At 42.6% G+C, this 17,770-nt stretch overlaps 3 protein-coding genes across 4 annotated transcripts; 2 read left to right on the top strand and 1 right to left on the bottom strand.

The window, feature by feature from the left end:
* Positions 1-3,015, bottom strand: capslb (calcyphosine-like b). The gene is made up of 4 exons (XM_070925009.1): positions 2,879-3,015; positions 489-666; positions 203-412; positions 1-102 (listed from the first exon to the last, which is right to left on the bottom strand). Exons 1-4 carry the CDS (start codon positions 3,013-3,015, stop codon positions 1-3), a joined length of 627 nt encoding a protein of 208 aa, XP_070781110.1.
* Positions 3,016-5,816: 2,801 nt separating this feature from the next.
* On the top strand, positions 5,817-10,273 carry LOC139301545 (uncharacterized). Of its 2 annotated transcripts, XR_011598877.1 has the most exons (4): positions 5,817-6,271; positions 7,152-7,206; positions 7,436-9,132; positions 9,779-10,273. XR_011598877.1 is itself a non-coding variant. In XM_070924971.1 (3 exons), exons 2-3 carry the CDS (start codon positions 7,199-7,201, stop codon positions 9,048-9,050), a joined length of 1,623 nt encoding a protein of 540 aa, XP_070781072.1. In that variant the 5' UTR covers positions 5,817-6,271; positions 7,152-7,198; the 3' UTR covers positions 9,051-10,273. The 2 variants fall into 2 exon arrangements, 1 of the variants encoding a protein (XP_070781072.1); XM_070924971.1 differs by having other exon boundaries at positions 7,436-10,273.
* Positions 10,274-12,386: 2,113 nt separating this feature from the next.
* On the top strand, positions 12,387-16,074 carry LOC139301618 (deoxyribonuclease-2-beta-like). The gene is made up of 7 exons (XM_070925057.1): positions 12,387-12,478; positions 12,624-12,734; positions 12,770-12,848; positions 13,363-13,441; positions 14,308-14,472; positions 14,557-14,742; positions 15,650-16,074. The coding sequence occupies exons 1-7, from the start codon at positions 12,387-12,389 to the stop codon at positions 16,072-16,074; spliced, it is 1,137 nt and encodes a 378-aa protein (XP_070781158.1).
* Positions 16,075-17,770: the final 1,696 nt, after the last annotated feature.

The raw sequence follows: 17,770 nt of genomic DNA, 5'->3' as shown, positions 1-17,770 counted from the left end.
TCAGAGTTTCCAGGCGTTTCTCATCATCACTATAAAGTAGACATCTGTATCGATGGACGCACTCACACCAGAGTAATAATTCATAAATTCCTCCTGGGTCACCTTCAGAGAGTAACACCAGCATAAATATACGTTACAGAAACCATCGACCTGACAAACTGACTCACTCACTGAGCGTCAGACACACAAACTTGTTTCTTACCTTTCCATCTTTGTCATACGGAGAGTCGAAGCTGTCCAAGAATTTCCTGAACACTTGGTCCTCTGTCCACTCCCCGTTCTGGTACTTGGGGTGGTACTTGGCGTTATAAACCCCTCTCAGGTCTTCGATGGTGATCACCCCGTCTCCCGTCTTATCCAGCTTCCGAAACGCCTGCATGACCACCTCCTTCCTGGCCTTCGACATCTGCGGCTGCAGATAACAGATCGTGGAAGTTAAGCAACATGAAGCGACCCTTGGCCGCACGGCGACCCGTCCGTTTATTTACCCTCAGAGTGATGAGAAACTCGTCGAAGTCGATGGTCCCGTTCCCGTCGCGGTCGAAGTGCTGAAAGAGAGCCGTGGCCTCTTGTTTCTCAATCAGGATCCCGTAGTCATTCAGACCCTTCAGGAACTCCTTCAGGTCCAGGGAGCGGTTGTTGTCATCATCCATTATTTTGAAGGTTCTGACAAAAGCAAACACTGAGTCAGGAGGAACAACTGTGCCAAAAGAAAACTGCATCCAACCTTTTATATCAGTAAAAGTACACAAGTATCATCAGCAAAGTACTTCTGATGCAAATGGTAAATGATCTCACTTGTATGACGCTTTTCAACCTTCACGGTTCCCAAAGCACTTTACAGCCAAGTCTCATTCACACACCAACGGCGCCATGCAAGGTGCTGGCCTCCATCAGGACTGAACTTAGGGTTCAGTGTCTTGCTCAAGGACACTTCGACATGATGGGGGCAGCTGGGAATCGAACCCCAAACCCGCTCTAACAAGCTTTACCTCCCGTGCGACAGTGCTAACCACTGCGCCACCATGCATGCAGAAAGACATTTTAAAGTTGTAGCTCGTGGACTTATATATATTATATATTATATATTATATCATTGTGTACGAGTATAAAGTGGTTTAAGATGAAAATGCTCGAGTTCAGTACAACAGTTGAGTGAACGCTCTGAAGTGAGTATCTGTGCAGGTAGATGCAGGTTAGGAGAACAGCTGAGCATCAGCAAACAAAACCACAAAATCAGCAACAGCACGATGATGTGACAATAAACCCAAACACATCACAACATCCTGCAGCCTCTGTTGACTCGAGCGCAGCATGATGTTCATGTGTCACAGGAAAACACCAACCTCAGCACATAACTGCCAGAGGAACCATCATCACAAAGTATAAATACTGCATGTGCAGATTAAAACAACCCTCTGAACTGTAAACATCAAGCTGCATACTTACCTACAGTTTTGAGGTACTTGTACTTTGCTTGAATATTTCCATTTTGAGATACTTTTATTTGTAGCTTTTGTACTTTTTACTGCGCTACATGTATCTGACAGCTGTAGCTGCTGCTTACTTTGCAGATTTGACATTAAAAACATTTGATAATCTTATGAAACACATTGTTAAAGATTAAACCAGTCGGTCCAAACGTTTTGTCTTTGAATCTTCGTTTAAATAGAAGTCTGCTGATATTCTACATGTTTCTCTTCATGTTCAGACTCAAAGCAGAAAGTACTGTGTGTGTATCACAACCTGATATATCTTATTATTATTATTATTATTATTAAAACCCATCAGTGAGCCTCACTGTGTTCCTTCATCACCATGAAGACACACACTGTAGTTGATCTTGACTCAGTCCTACACACACCGTCCTGCTGCCACTAACACTCACCAGAGCTCCACATGTGGATTCATCCACCACTGTAAATAGTCCCCGCTGATAGAAACTACAGCCAGCAGCTGTTTGAGGAAATGACTGAACATTTTAAACATGAAACTATATATCTGTGAGGTCTTTTTAAAGATGGACGTCTTCAGTAGGAACCAATGGGCTGAGGGCTGAGAGCCACAGACAGGAAGTGAGACAGGACTGAGAGACGGACTGACAGGTTGCTGGTTTGAACATGAGATGATACCTGAAGTGCTTTATAGAGGTATAAATGATCATCCACATATAATTACTGTTAGCTTGTTGTTAGTATCAACTCACACATCAGTGTTACAGCACTGAGAAGAGGACGAAGATAATGATAACAGATAAACAGTGTGAGACTGCTGGTCAGAAGGTGACTTTTATATTTATATATATATATATTTATGATTGCAGACACTGACAGTCTTAATGTGTGACTAAACAGCTGATTAGTGGCAGCTGCTTGTCTTGATGTGAACATTAACGTAATATGCAAAGTATCCCGAGATGTATGGCTTATATTTAATATTAGATCCAGGAAGCAGCAGCAGACAGGTGGAGCCACAGATCTCAGGTCAGATCTTACAGTGATTAAAGCTTTAGTTGTGTCAGGGTTTACTTCGTCTCCATTATCTATTATTTTAGCTGCAGGAAACAGCCGCTCATCTCTGCTGCAGGCTACATTAGCCGCTTCTAGCACAACACACCCCAATCTCCCATCCAACTGTCAGAGGAAGGATGTGCATTGTGGGTAATGTAGGCTCCAGAGGACATCTCTAAAGTGTCCGTCATGAGTCTGACAGAGTTAAATCTGTGGAGGACTCGTTAAGACCACGGTGTCCCTCTGGACCTCCACCACTAATATCAATATTAGATATTTTCTCTTTATCTAATAACTTCACTGACATGTTGACTTTGGGAGAAATCTAATTGGCTGCTGAACAGGTAGAGGACTCATGAGGAGCTCACCTGCCCAGACCTTTGATACCAGACGATCCTCTGGCCAGACACTGCAGTCTGAGTCTCTCCACCGGGTCCGAACACTCGGACAGCCGACGCTTGGCGTTCATCGCCATCTCTCGATCGTGTCTCGACGTCCCCGCCATCCCTGACAGCAGCAACAGAAAAGGTTGGTTAAAGGAATCAATAACATTTCAATAGCATTTCAATCACATACAAAAATTCAGAGACAACTCTGAAGGAGTTTATCTGAGGATAAAAGGAGCTGCTAACTGGCCCAGTTGGGACAAACAGGGATCTGGTCAAGTCCAGGTCCAGAGGAGTCCTGAGTCTCTGAGACCGGCTCACTACAGCTGATCATCATCCACATTATCATGAGTCTGTCAGAGCCGCAGAGAAACATCAGTAAATCATTCACATCCTGCAGCTTTTAGTTTGCTGACGACGAGTTTCATCAGTGATGACTGCGGTCAGCTCTGGCCTCTGATTGGCTAATCTGTACAACAGGTATTAATTGAGGTGATTAACAGGTGAGCTTCTAGAACATCTCACCTGTGTTTGTAAAGATGATCAAGCTTCTCCAAAGATACACCACATTGTACATTTACTCAAGTAAAGTACTTCTTTGTAATGTTGAAGTACTTTATACTTCAACTGCACTACATTTCTCCTGCACCTGAATCAGTATTAACATCATTAATATAAGAAATAATAGTACAACAGCAGTATGAGTACTTTGAGTACAGGGCTGTATTTAAAGTATTTTTATGCGGCAGTATTGCTACTTTTACTAGAGTAAAGGACCAGAGTGGTTCTGGTTCTGGTTCTGGTCTGGCCTGGTCTACACCGTGTCCCGTCTTTAGCTTTAAAAGCTCGTGACAGCAGTTAGTTATAAAAACTCTAATAACTCACCGACACTTTAACGTTTTTATCTCCAGCTGGAAACAACAAACAGGAAGTGAAGCAGCCCTTCCCCAAACGACCCGTGGTTGCTATGGAGATCTAATGATCTGTCCTGTGATTGGCTGCTCAGTCCTCTCGTGTTTCTCATTAAACCTGTTACCTTAGAGACCCGCTGTTTGAATAACATAAATACATCAATAAATACTACTAGTACTGCTAAAGATACTGTGTTTCATGATTCAATAGTAACGTTACTTGTATATTTTCTACTCGTAAAAACAAACAAAATGTTTGTTAGCTAACATCGCTAGCATTGTCAACACTTCCTGTGGTTGTTTCACAGTAAAAGTCTTCCACTGCCTTCACTTAAATGGCTTTTGTTATGTATTATTTTGAAAGACACACAGGAAGTGTTGTGTGATCAGCTGAGCTGGTAAACAGTGATGAATAATCATCTTATTAACCTTCAGTTCATGAAGGAAACAAGTTGTTTTGCTAATCAGCTGCTCTGTTTGTCTCTGACTGCTTGAATTAAAATAGTTTATTATGACTCATTTTTATTTTTACGTTTAAAACCATATTTATGTCTTTAATGGTATTTGGTTTCTCTTTCTGTCTTCAGTGAAGCACTTTGAATCTCCTTGTTGTTGCTACACAAATGAATCTGACCTGTATTCATCAGCTCAGTATTAATTTACTTATCAGACATTAAGTCCCTGTAAAGTCAGTCATTCGAACACTTAGCGAGCTAAACTTCGTCTATTTTGATTTTATTTCTCAGGTTTGTGTTTGTGTCGTGTCTGACATCACGAGCACTCGCTGCCCTCTGGTGGCCAGAGTCAGGAGCTGCACTGCTGGAGTAATACAGATGTTACAGATGTTACAGATGTCTGCACATGGACTTTTATGTGTTTGTTCTCCTGCAGCTCTTCATGTGCTGCTGCTCGACAGTTTCTTCACCTTCAGACACTCCTCTTCATCGTCTTCATCCCTGCAGCAGACTGCTGGTCGGGGGTCTGTATTGTCTTATCCACCGTCTGTCTGCTTTCCAGTTGGCTTCTTGGGATAATAATCATAATCATAATCATAATCATAATAATAGCACCTTTCATACAAAACATGCAGCTCAAAGTGCTTTACACTTAAAAAGGAATAAAAAGAGAAACACAACAAGACAGCAGGTGAAGATAAAGCCTGACTGTCACCTGAAGAATAAAACAACTTGTCCATGCGTTGGTCTTCAGTCTCAACTACTGTAACACTGCCTTTACAGATCTCAGATCAGACAGCCGCAGCTGAGTCACAGTCCTCACTAAGTCCAGGAGAGACCACATCAGTCCAGTTCTCAGATCTTTACACTGGCTTCCTGTGTGTAAAATACTACTGTTGGTTTATGAAGCACTGAGTGGTTTATTTCTGGTCTGGTCTGGTTCAGGTCCCCAGAGTCCAAACTGAACCTGCAGAAGCAGCATTCAGTTTTTATGATCCACACTTCTGAAACAAACTCCTGGAAATCTTCAGGTCTCAGTTCTTTTCAATCAGAGCTTAAAACTGTCGTTTTGAATCTGTTGTCTTGTGTTTTATTACATGTATGTGTCTTTGTTATATTGTCTTGTGGTTCCTTTGTATGTTTCTGTCTTATGTAAAGCTCTGTGATTACCTTCCTGTTGAAAGGGGATTTTGTGTCACGTGATTTCAGAGAAACTGTGTGACTTGAAGCTCTCAGTGAAGCAGGAAGTGAAGGGATGGAGGACGGTTCTCTTCTTCATATGTTTCTGATGAGATGAGGTACGTCTTGACTGATCCTCTGAGGGGTAACTGTTCAGCTGCATGGTGGGTGTACAGGCGTCCTACAAACTAACTGCTGACAGAACAACATTCATTCAGTCACAACGTCCACAGAACCAGCTTTCTGTCTGAGAGTCTGTTTCTGTGAAGTCATGTGACCACAGAGAGCCCCCGCCCCCCCCCCCCCCCCCCCCCCCCTTATATAAACCGCTGTCTGCTCCTGTTGCCTCTCTCAGAGAGCTCTGTGAACCCGACAGCAGGTGAGAAACTGTCTAATGTCTAATAACTGGACATGTGACTTTCATATGATTCATTCACATGTCCTGATAGAAGAACAGTGACATGAGATGAAGATGAGAACATGTCCGGCTGTGATATTAGTGTTTCTATAGAAAACTCTGCTGCGCTTCCTCAACTAACAACCAGGCCCCAGGGGGCGACCGAGATGTTTTGGTTTCACTTTTGTGTCTCGCATAGCCAGACCATCTCCGCGCTTTGTTGTACCAGAGTGCAGGGTTTGTTTTTGGGGAGCGGCCACGGCGCTGTGCGTGCGCCCTGCAGCGGCAGCCAGTGCGTAAAAGTCCTGGATGTTGCGGCCACAGTCCGGAGTAGAAGACTGACGTACAACCGAGAGCAGAGGGACAAAACGAAAGTCAAACGTCTGCAGCAGAAGGCGAACAGCTAGTCCCTCCAAACGGATCTTCATCCCAAGTATGTTAAGAACAAATCATATGCGAAGAGTGCAGAACGCACAAACTGCAGTACGATGAAAGCGTCACCTCAGACGTCCGTAACAGCGACGCTGTGAAAAGTTTTGGTCCAGTTTTTGTTTCTGTTCATATGTGTAGTACAGTATTAAGGAGCGGTCTTCTTTTCATGCAAAGATTAGCAGGAATGAAGCGTAACATGAAGTGAAAGCAGTGCTCTGTTTATTTGAATGTGAAAGTGCAATAAAAACATTTTGTCCCTAAAAATCAATAATAATAATCGTGATAAATAATTGTGATGTCAATATTGATCAAAATAATCATGATTATAACTCTAGCAGGAAGAGCAGCATTATTAGTGAAAGTCCCAGTTTGGAGAAGCAGCCTGAGGTCTCTGTGGGTCACCTGCGTCACTAACGCTCACATCACTCAGGGACATGACGTCTGGTTGTGTGTGTTAATCTGTGTCTGATTAAGCGTCTGTGGGGGCACCAAGCGGTTACTCGGGTTGCTTTTGGCCCAGTCTGCAGCTGCTTTATGCACAGATTCAGCCCCAGCTGGGAGTACATCACATCCCTAACGGCCTTCGCCTCCAGTGGTTACCAATAGTGAAGCCCCTGCGAGGACTATACATGTACTCATAGAACTGGAGTTACATCCATTAACTGCTGTTTTCCAGATAGAGGAACCTCCTATTTTAAAATGTCTGCGGTTCAGATTGAAATCTTTTTAGCTTTTTGTTATGATTCTCTGTCTTCAGGATGGTAAATTGCAGATTTGAATCAACATAAGAGTTAAACTGTTGTGTGTTGCTGTGGGTTAGATACAACTGCACAAAGATAACCTGATAGTATTTCACTTTCACTTGTTTGTCTTTCATCCAGAGAACTCATAAGGTGCTCCATCCTCAAGCTCCTGTGAAGCTGTTACCATGGCAATGTGAGTAATGCCGACACACATGATAATACGTCTGTGTAATGGATGATGTGGAGGGTCACCTGACACAAAGTGGAGGACAATCACTCACACACACCTGTACACACACCACACTGGCCTGTTAGAACACAGGTAGAAGCTGGGGGGGGTCACCTGTGAGCTGATGGTGGCAGCTTCAGGATCAGGGGCCTGAAAAGCTTTTAATAAATCACCTGTCTTTCCTTTTCTACAGGAACACTAAAACCTCATCCAGATATGACAACATCATCTGCAAAGTTCTGATCCAATCAGGATCTCCTTCTGTCTACCAGCTGACACCACAGAAGAAGAACATTGGAACGCTAACAAGAATGACTCTTGGTGAAAAATGTCTGAACAAGATAAACAAAACCATCTTGCTTGTTGGAGAAACAGGATCAGGAAAATCTACTCTGATCAACGCTCTGGTCAACTACGCCATGGGAGTGCAGTGGGAGGACAATGTCTGGTTTGATATCGTAGCAGAAGGCAAGAAAAGTCAGACAGAAAGTCAGACACCAGATGTGATCATGTACGAGATCTTTGGGTTTGAAGATGAAACTCTGCCCTACTCTCTGACCATCATCGACACTCCTGGATTCGGGAGCACCAGTGGGATCGAACAAGACGTCCACACCGGTCAAAGATTATTTGACTTGTTCCGCTCAGAGGATGGAGTCCATGAGATTAATGTAGTGGGTCTGGTGCTGAAGGCAACAGAGTGCCGACTGAGTGACCGACAGTCATACATATTCAATTCAGTGGTGTCTCTGTTTGGAAAAGACATTGAGAAGAACATCGTTGCCCTCCTCACACACTCGAATGGCATAACACCCAGAAACGCTCTGGAGGCCCTCAAGGCTGCAAACGTCAAGTTCGCCACCAATGAAAAGAATCAACCTGTTCGCTTCCTGTTTGATAACTGCCTGAATGAAGACAGGACAGAGGACACAGAAGAACGTCAACATGCATATAAAATAACAATGAATGGAATGAGTCAGTTCACAGCCTTCCTGGAAAAAACTCCACCTCAGCAGCTGGAGGTGACCGTGGACGTTCTGAAAGAGCGAATCAGACTGACAGCCTGCATCCAAAACCTGGAAGACAAGATCGAGTTGACTGAACTGAAACAGAAAGAAATCCAACAGACTCGGGAAGGTCTGAATAAATATGAACTAGAGATGAAGAGCAACGAGAATTTCACTGTGGAAGTTGATGAGGTCTACAAAGAGACAAAACGTATCGACAGTGGGATGTGGGGGTTGTTTCTCTATAATGCAGCTACCTGCTGCACCATCTGTGAGGAGAACTGTCACTATCCTGGATGCACTGTAGCCTGGTTCCCCAAAGCCTGTCAGGTCATGAGTGGCAGCCGCTGCACTGTATGCACCAGGAAGTGTCCCGTATCAGCTCACGTGAAAGAAAACTGGAGGTTTGTGAACAAGACAAGGAAAGTTAATAAAACTCTACAAGATGTGAAAGAGAAGTATGAAAAGAATAAAGCAGAAACTGAGAAGAAAAACAACCTTTTACAAACTCTTCAGACTGAAATGGAAAACCTCGAAACAAACAAAACACGTTTGCTGGATGAGGCCTACCAGCATGTTGAGAACCTGGAGAAGATCGCCCTGAATGTTGTCTCACTGTCCACTTACGTCCACCTGGACTTCCTGATTCAGGAGATGGAGAAGAGAGGAGACACAGAGAAGGTTCACAAACTCAAACAAATGTCAAGTCGAGCAGACGACAGGCTGCGAGCCGGGCTGAAGTACATTTACCGTAAATTCTTTAAAAAGAAGACAGATGACAAGAGGGGTAGTGAGGTCTAGACTGATGACACACTGCAATGAGTAACCACACCCACAGTGATGTCACAGTGTCCCGGACTACACCTGTGCATCACTGCAGCAAGTGAGAAGGTCCATCTGTGTGTCTCAACATTGATCATTACAGTTTATATTAATAATAGTCATATTAGTGTGTATCTGAGTCTGAACTCAAATATATAACGACATCACGTATTTACATAAAATGCTAAAATATCTAAACACGATCTGGTTCAGTCTCCAGGTCTGAGCCATGTCAGTGTCATCAACAATGTTCATTATTGTTTAACAACTGTGTAATTTACCAGTATACTCTGTTTCCAGGTGTGTTTTCATGGCATTGTATGATTCTGGTGTTAAAAGTAATTTTTTTTTAACTCAAGTACCTTCATGACGTCCATGTCTGTTAGCAGTCTGTTGTTTGCTAGTTAGCAGTCTGTTAGCAGTCTGTTGCCCTCTGCTACATGTTTTTGGAGTGTCACTGCTGCAGTATCAGTGTCACAGTGTGAAGCATCACAGCTCCTGTGTGTCAGTTATTAGCAGAGTCAAATTAAACGTGTTACTCCTTAATTCAAACTTTTTACAGGTTTGACTGATACCTTGTGGTCATTTCCACATCCGATGGGATTTTCTTTGAATCATGAATTATCTCCAATAAAATCTTCATTAATTATCTGGATCATCAGTTGTTCTTTGAATCAACCGAAGCTCCTTCTGTTTATCTTATTCAGTGGTGACTGTGAGATGGAGGCAGCACGACATCGCTGATGAGGACTGATGTTAATGACATGCTGTATGATGAGAGTCTAACTGGGGGGCTGAGAACTGAACAGAAACATGAACAAGCTCAGGGATGCAGCAGAAAGATATAAAGACGTCTCTGAAGATAAATGCCTCAATGTGGCTGATGATTTAAAAAAGCAAATTACTGTTTTACTCAGGATATTCACTGAGCAGATATCAATGATATTATATTATTAATAATAAAGTACAATATGGCTTAATATCTTGGTGTAGTACCCTGTCAGTATCTCAACTGACTCATCTGTTGGAGTCTGCATTAAACATGAAAGCAGTTGAAGATGATCCACGTCTCCAGGCCTCTGCTCTGAATGTCCAACAGTCCAACACACATTCATCATGGTTTAATGAATCACATGTAGATCTCTCAAATCACTTTTAGCTTCTTAATGAACTATGATGAATAAAGATCTGTGACTCCTGTTCTTCCAGTGTCAACTCCTGTTTGTGCTGTAAGAGAAACTGCAGCTTCTGTCTTTGAATAACTTGAGATCTGAGAGAAGGAAAGATGGTCAGCTGCAGAGAGACGAACACAGTGTTTCACACTTGATGTCAGCATCTATAGCCACGCTAGCAGCTCTGTGAGGCTGTACTTTGAGCTGAATGCTAACGTTTGCATGCTAACATGTGCACAACGACAATGTTAACATGATGATGTAAATGGCTGCATTTATATAGCACACACACACTCTTCCATGTTCACCATCTTAGCTTAGCGTGGTAGCAACCTAATGTTGCTAATGAAGGTATTTGGTCTGAAATACTGGACAAATTAAACTTTTGACCCGATGGTGGCGCTACTTCAAGAGTCAGGGGACCCCTACGTGAAGAGTCAGGGGACCCCCATCATGAAGAGTCAGGGGACCCCTACATGAGGAGTCAAGGGACCCCCATCATGAAGAGTCAGGGGACCCCTACGTGAAGAGTCAGGGGACCGCCATCATAAAGAGTCAGGGGACCCCCATCATGGAGAGTCAGGGGACCCCTAAATGAAGAGTCAGGGGACCCCCATCATGGAGAGTCAGGGGACCCCCATCATGGAGAGTCAGGGGACCCCTGCTGTCAAACTAACCCTTCATGAGTGTTTCCGTTAACCCTTTCACGCATAGTGGTCACTACAGTGGACAGCTATTCAAAAGCTGTTTTCTTGTATCTGCATGGGTTTTAATGGTGTAGTTGCACATCAACCACCACAGTTGACGCTGGTGCGTCATCCCATACGCTGCCACCCACTGGCCAGCCGTTGTAAGTGCAACACAAATGTCTCAAAACCAAGATGGCCAACGGAAGGCCAGGAACGCTGAGCAGCTCAGGAATACCTTGCCAATCCTTCTATAGTAGGACACCTTTGCAGGTAAATAAAATTTAAGGAGTAATACAACTGTTAAAATTTCCATTTTATTCATTGGTGTGTTAAATACATATTTCTTCAGTTGAAAACTCAAACGCATGCTGTCCACCCGAGTGGATTTTTTTTTTCATGCCTAAAGAGAAATAAAAACACTCTGAAATCCTGAGGCTGTCATAATACATGCATGAAAGGGTTAACTTGTCTCCAGTCTGCCTGCAGACTAGTTTATTTGTGAGGGACAAGGTGCACATTAATATTGACCTTAGCAAAAAAACAGTCTCTAGCTTCCTTCTTGTACAAGGCTGTGTGACCATAAATGGAGACCAATTCATGTGAATGTATTAAAAGCCTGTTGGGCGGCAGAGAGCTGGGGGTTGTTGATTGGTTGATTTTAGGTGGTTTGATGTGAGGGGGTGACGGACAGAGGTACAAAGAGAAGAAGAAGAGTTTAGGTGAAGGAGTCATCCAGGAGTGCTGCAGTCACATTAGAGAAGACAAAGTAAGTGGTTTCACGCCTGTTTCTCTACAGAGTTGTGTTTCGGTCCTAACCCTGCCTCGGTGAACTATGTTCAGGCAAAGCAATGAGTTTGCAGCCTAAAGGAAGTGTTGCACATAGCTGTGAGACCTGCAGCATGAGCCACGTTTCATGTGACTTTTTCTGAATAAAAACAACAAACCAACATTTTACAATCTTTAAAACTCAGGAAGCTGAAGATTACAACATAAAGCAGGAAGCTGACTTTATTTAACCATCTTGTTTTCAATTTCAAATTTCAAAGACAGGGAACCTGTTTTCATCTGTTGCCTCAGGTCTTGGATCTTGGCCTTTCAAATGTTTTTTTAATGCCTCTGTTTAAACGTGACAGGCCTGTTTCAGATAGTCTCACATCATATATCTGTTCACCATGTTCACACGGTGGCCATCACGCTCAAATGCTGTTATCACGTCATTAACATTATCATTAACACATAATGTTAATAAGCATCTTATAAGGTCCTTCTTACCTATTAACTAAGGCTTATTACAAGGACCTTAATATAAAGTATCCCCAGCTTGTCTTTGTGATTCTGGGTCTTTTTCAAACAAAAGGCCGACGTGAAAACTGCACACTAACAGAGTGAAGAGTGAAAGGGCCCGACGTGAACCAGGTTCAAGTGCTTCTGTGGGGCTGCTGCAGTGTTTCAGGATGTGGAGGTTCATCCTGGTGGTCAGTCTGCTCTGCTGGGGGTCTGAGGGCTCTGTGACCTGCAGAGATAACAACAATGGTGCTGTGGATTGGTGAGGCAACACCTGGACTTCTAGTCAACCGTCTAAATCCTTCAAAGGGTCCTGATGTAGCAAACAGGTGTATTTGACAGGTTGTTTGATTTGGTTAATACTTTCGAGTCTTCCACTTGACTTTTTTCTGACTGTTTATCATCAGGTTCATCTTATACAAGGTGCCCAGACTGGAACCTCACACCCCAACTGGTTTGGAGTATCTTTACATTGATTCAAATTCAAATGGAGTGACAACGATGGTACCCCCGAAACCCACTGCTTCACCTGGAGGGCCGCCAGGACCCTCTGACCCCACAAACTCATTAACCATCCCAATGGGGTCCTGGCAAACACCCTGCGGCCCCTCTTTACTCCAATCAGATCAATGGTGAGAGTCATTGGTCTGGTTCTCCTGATAATAATACATCATCTTTGAGAATAAGGTGTGAATCTAACTTTAAGACCTGCCAGGTCAGTGTTGGTGCAGACGTGGTGTCAGAGATGTAAAGCTGAATCCTGCACTGCCAGAGACTGATCCAGAGTGACACCAGTTTACACGTCTATCATCCACTAGATGAGTAGCTTATAAAACAGATGAAGCGCTGGATGAAAGGTGCACCTCATGATAATGATCAATGTTTTTACTATGATGACAGGTGCAGGTGGATCACCTCTGAGTGGCAGCACATTTATGATTCATATTTATTTATCTATCAATATTTCTCTGACATGATGATACAGTCAAACATGTATTATATACAGTGTTTGTTCGAAAGACAAGACTGCCTCAGAAGTAGATGATGAACTCATGCTGTGGTTGTACATTATAAGTCATTACAGCTGCTGAATCGAGGGATTCTATCGATTTATGAAAGGCTTCGTGAATCTTTCTCCTTCTGTAGCCACAAGACTTTGGATTCATCAGCTACAGCGATCAACCTCCAGGATGTCATGCTTCTGACTCGTTTGGCCACAGTAAAGGTAAACAGAGAACATTCGTTATTTATATTGGGAAGACTGGGAACCAGTTCTTGTCAGTCTCCTTAAGGCCTTAAGACACCAACAAGAAGAGAAGGTTAGAGAAACCAAAGCTGTCTTAGATGACATCTAGACAGATGAGATGAGACATTTAAATGAGAGAAGACATTTGAGGATCAGGCTTACTGCAAATTAAATTAAATCTGGTGTGTTCTCATAGGTCAGGTGGCAGGTTTACGACTGTGCAGGCAACTGGTCAAACATGTCATGCAACTGGGACCAATCACTATGACAGTACTGGTCCTCCGCTGTCCCTAAAATAAAGACAATATTTCAGAAGACGTTAGACTTTTATGAAATATAAATATAAATATAACCCTTCAGGGGAAATGTGCAATTATATTATTATAAAATATTTCACGAGTAAGATGATTGTTTTCATCGTCATCGTAACTAATTTAGTAATGCGTCAGCATCAGACTGATTGATCACATCGAAAGTTCACTTCGCTCTGATGTAGCACACAAAAAATCTTTGAGTTTTTAAAAGTTGGGAAAAGTGGAGGCAAGCTGCTGGAGACGTGTGAAAACACCAGCATTGCCAGTCAAACACCAGTTCATCAGATGAGTTTTGATTTGTTAAAAGCTTCCTATTACTTGGCTTACTACAGTGGTAAGTCCTGTAAGTCCGGTGTAGCTGCTTCAGGTGACCTGGGGACGGCTGTGGCTCCGGATGTAGAGTGGCTGGTCCTGATCACAGGGTTGTCACTACCATCAGTGTGTGAGTGGGAGAATGAGGAAAATTGAAACTATCTAAATGCAGCCATTTTACATTTAAAGACCTGCTGTGTAACTGTTCATGTTCCCCAGGAGTTCTGATGGTGACTAAAACCGGCACAGGAGTCTGGCTCTTACACAGCACCCCACAGTTCCCTTTCAGAAGAGACCAAAATCATTTCTGGCCCAACAGCGGAGCAAGAAATGCTCAGATGTTTATCTGTGTAACGTTCCCTTACGACCAGTTCAGACATATAGGTAATGAGCTCAGTTAAAAAACATTTACGTCTTAGCGGTTGAACTGAATGTGACTGTGAATGTGTCACGTTGTACTGGTTCCAGGTAGCCATCTGCAGTACATCAGAGCTTTCCCATTTGAACATGATGTTCCACTGGACTTTCATCACGAGCTGAGGGACGCTGTCAACTGGGCCCAACTTCCTCCACCCAATAATATGCGGCTGCTGAGATCAAGTGGAAACAAGGCTTTTCATAGCATTGCTAAACAAGAGTCAGATCAGCCGAGAGGTGAGATGTCTGCACGTTTGTCACATAGTAGAAGTAGTGGTAAATAAAATGCTGCTAAGAAAAGTTAAACATATACTATATGCTTTAATGTTTAAATTATGGTAATACATAGTGGTCACAAGTTTAATATCAATCAATCTTACTTAAATACTTTACGTACATGTGTGACTCACTGTCTGAGCATCTCAGACCAAACTAGTACCATCTTTTAAAGCACTTCTAAAAACTCACATCTATCATTATTTTTATGTTATTCTTTTCTTCTTTTACTGATGTATTACTCACAAAGTAAATCCACACTGAGTTTTGGCGTTGAACTCTGATGCACAAATTTCTCACCATTGACCAATTACAAACCATGTCGACAGTGCCAAACTCTGAGGGACCAGAGAGTTCTAAATGGAGTCGCACCATCCACTTTTACATAAAGTATAAACCGCTCCGCTGAGACGCCGGATGGATTACAATCAGTCGTGACTGTTCGGTTAGCAACCAAGCTAGCTAGCTTGCTGATTGGAAGGGATCAAGCTATTGTCGGCTAGCTACTGGCTAGCACTAGCATGTTACTAGTTAGCTTGCCAGCCACAGTAGCAAACCACTGAACTGTTATAAAGGATGGACAATGGTGATGAGGATTGATGACTAAAAGTGTATCAGTGAGGTGATGAGGGTTTGATGGTATTTTGTTGAAACTGAATCCAGCATCAAATCTGCTTATCAAATCCAAATCCTTTCAAATCCCTTATTGAGTAATTAGGATTAGCTTTAAAAATAAAGCTGCCAACGTTAAAATAAGAACAACTCAAAGTTTTCAAACTGTAATCACCTTTTGTTGGCTAATAAGTTAGAAACACTGGAGTTTTAAAGTCTGTGTAACATGGCTCCTATTTTCTTGTTGTTCTTGCAGTTGGAGATCTTTACGTCACGATTGCACAAGAAGTCGACAGTGATCTGGATGTCCAGACCTGGGGCTGCCAGGCTGGCCGTAAACCTTCCTATTGTGTACGCGGCATTCATAAAGTGTTCAATATTAAAACTGTAAAAACTGATCTGGGTGACTGGGAGTCTACTCGGGATCATTCAAAGTGGTGTGTGGCTAAAAGCCAAAATAATCATTGGACCTGTATTGCTGATGTAAACAGGGCAGAGACCCAGTACAAGAGGCGGGGGGGTGCACTGTGCATTCAGGATGAAAAAATAAAAAGAGTATTTCTGCAATTTGCTGGGGGCACTGAGGACTGTTCAACTCAAAACATCATAAACACCGGCTGTGACGCAGACTCTGACACTCACATGACTGACATAGTCCCTGACCCTTCACGGATGGGCTAAATACAGAGCACCTAGCTGGTCCACTTCACTCTAAATTTACGCCTCTTGTTAACGGCATAAGAAATATTACATGATGATATATGAATGTGATGGACAGGGTGGAGGCCTGGTGCAGGAGTGGAGTTTCTGACCCCAGGAAGACGCCATGGCTAGGTTAGTTAACTGTATCGTGACGTAAAACTATAACAATAACATGAATTGAATTGACTTGAATTGAATTGAATGTTGTTGCTATGGTTACCTCCAGGTTCATATACATTGGCAACTGAATTAGTACGTTGTTTAGACTGTTAAAGTCAAGATGAAATAAAAAATCCCCGGTCATATTGTGCACCTATTTAACAATATATGCAAAGAAATACAAAAAATCCCACAAAAAATGTATTCCAAAAGCCAGTCGTGTACTTCCTTTAGAACAAAATATGTGGTGTGCTGACAGAAGCTCCAACCAATAATATCATGACATCCAACCATCAATCAACCTTCAATTTTTAGTGGCACAGAGCTAAGATTCATTAGTTAGCTAGCTAGCAACAGCATGGGACGTCGGTTATGACACGCCCACTTTTCAACAGTCAAATCAAATTCCTCTCAACGTTACATCCCGCCTACCTGCCCTGTTTTGAGATACGTCACAATATGGAAGCGAGATACTCTCAAAATGCTGTTTCATCTCGACTTTAATTTTATACCTGTCAATCAGAACCAGAGGTTCATGGTTTAATGAATAAGAATCTGTATCTCCTACTGTTGATAATGGAACATGATGAATGGGCTTCTGTACTGAGTCCTGACAGTCACTGAACTGAGAGAAGTTCTGTGAGACAAACCAGCGTTCGTGTAGGATAAAATAAATTTAATCAAATAGACATCTTGTTCTCCTCGTGTTTATGGTCATCACTTACCCACTTTGACTTCTCTCTCTCTCTTTCATTCTGTCTTATTAAACGTGTTGAAAACCTCCACACTTTGGAGAAAGGTCTGGCTCAACCCATTATCATCCTGGTGTTGAAAGGTGCGCGTAGGTGTGCAAAGCGCTGAAATAATTGCTTTGAAAATACCAAACCACTACCCCATGTTGTAGTTGAGAAGTAACCTTTCACTGAACAGTGCTCTGTATTATAAACATAGTAAATGATAATCAATGTACTCAGTATATGAATTATGTTAATATCTAACGTTAGGTTTGCATGAATAATTAAATTGTTGGCTGAAACTTCTAAAATCATAAAGTTTTTTAAAAAATGTGGTCTGAAAACGCCCAAAAAGAATGGTGTCAGAAGTATGTCAGGAATCTTCCTGCTACATTGGTATCAAGAACCATGTCTGGACTTTGTCCAGCAGGGGCCTCGACCATTTCAAATTCTGAAGATACGACACCATTATTTTCAAGAGTTAGGTGGTTTTTAAAAAAAGAGGTAGAGAATTCAACATTGTCCATCTAGGAAGGTGGGGACTTTTAGGCTATATAAGAGCGAGCACAGTCATTCTGTTTTCAGCTCGGCTCCGGAGCCAGCTCGGGTTGATCTCTTGTGAAAGAATAAACTCTATAGCATTGAACTCTGATCATCTCCAGTGATTTCTTTGAACCTGACTCCTAGCTATTCTCTCGTGCTAAAGAGGTCCAGACTCATACTCTGTCCCAAACCTGGACATCTGATCTCCAACACCCTACCTCCACTACATCTCAGATAAT

The sequence above is a fragment of the Enoplosus armatus genome, chromosome 18 (genome assembly GCF_043641665.1).
Source record: "Enoplosus armatus isolate fEnoArm2 chromosome 18, fEnoArm2.hap1, whole genome shotgun sequence".
Classification (NCBI taxonomy): domain Eukaryota; kingdom Metazoa; phylum Chordata; class Actinopteri; order Centrarchiformes; family Enoplosidae; genus Enoplosus; species Enoplosus armatus.
The sequence above is the reverse complement of the archived record's forward strand: the minus strand, read 5'-3'. Positions and strand labels throughout refer to the sequence as shown.

Coding starts and splice junctions, on each gene's coding strand:
- LOC139301618 (XM_070925057.1), top strand. CDS start 12,387: ATGTGGAGGTTCATCCTGGTGGTCAGTCTGCTCTGCTGGGGGTCTGAG. Junction 12,849..13,362: donor TTACTCCAATCAGATCAATG/GTGAGAGTCATT, acceptor CTCCTTCTGTAG/CCACAAGACTTTGGATTCAT. Junction 14,473..14,556: donor CGACCAGTTCAGACATATAG/GTAATGAGCTCA, acceptor TACTGGTTCCAG/GTAGCCATCTGCAGTACATC.
- capslb (XM_070925009.1), bottom strand. CDS start 3,015: ATGGCGGGGACGTCGAGACACGATCGAGAGATGGCGATGAACGCCAAG. Junction 667..2,878: donor GGTATCAAAGGTCTGGGCAG/GTGAGCTCCTCA, acceptor TGCTTTTGTCAG/AACCTTCAAAATAATGGATG. Junction 413..488: donor AGTTTCTCATCACTCTGAGG/GTAAATAAACGG, acceptor TGTTATCTGCAG/CCGCAGATGTCGAAGGCCAG.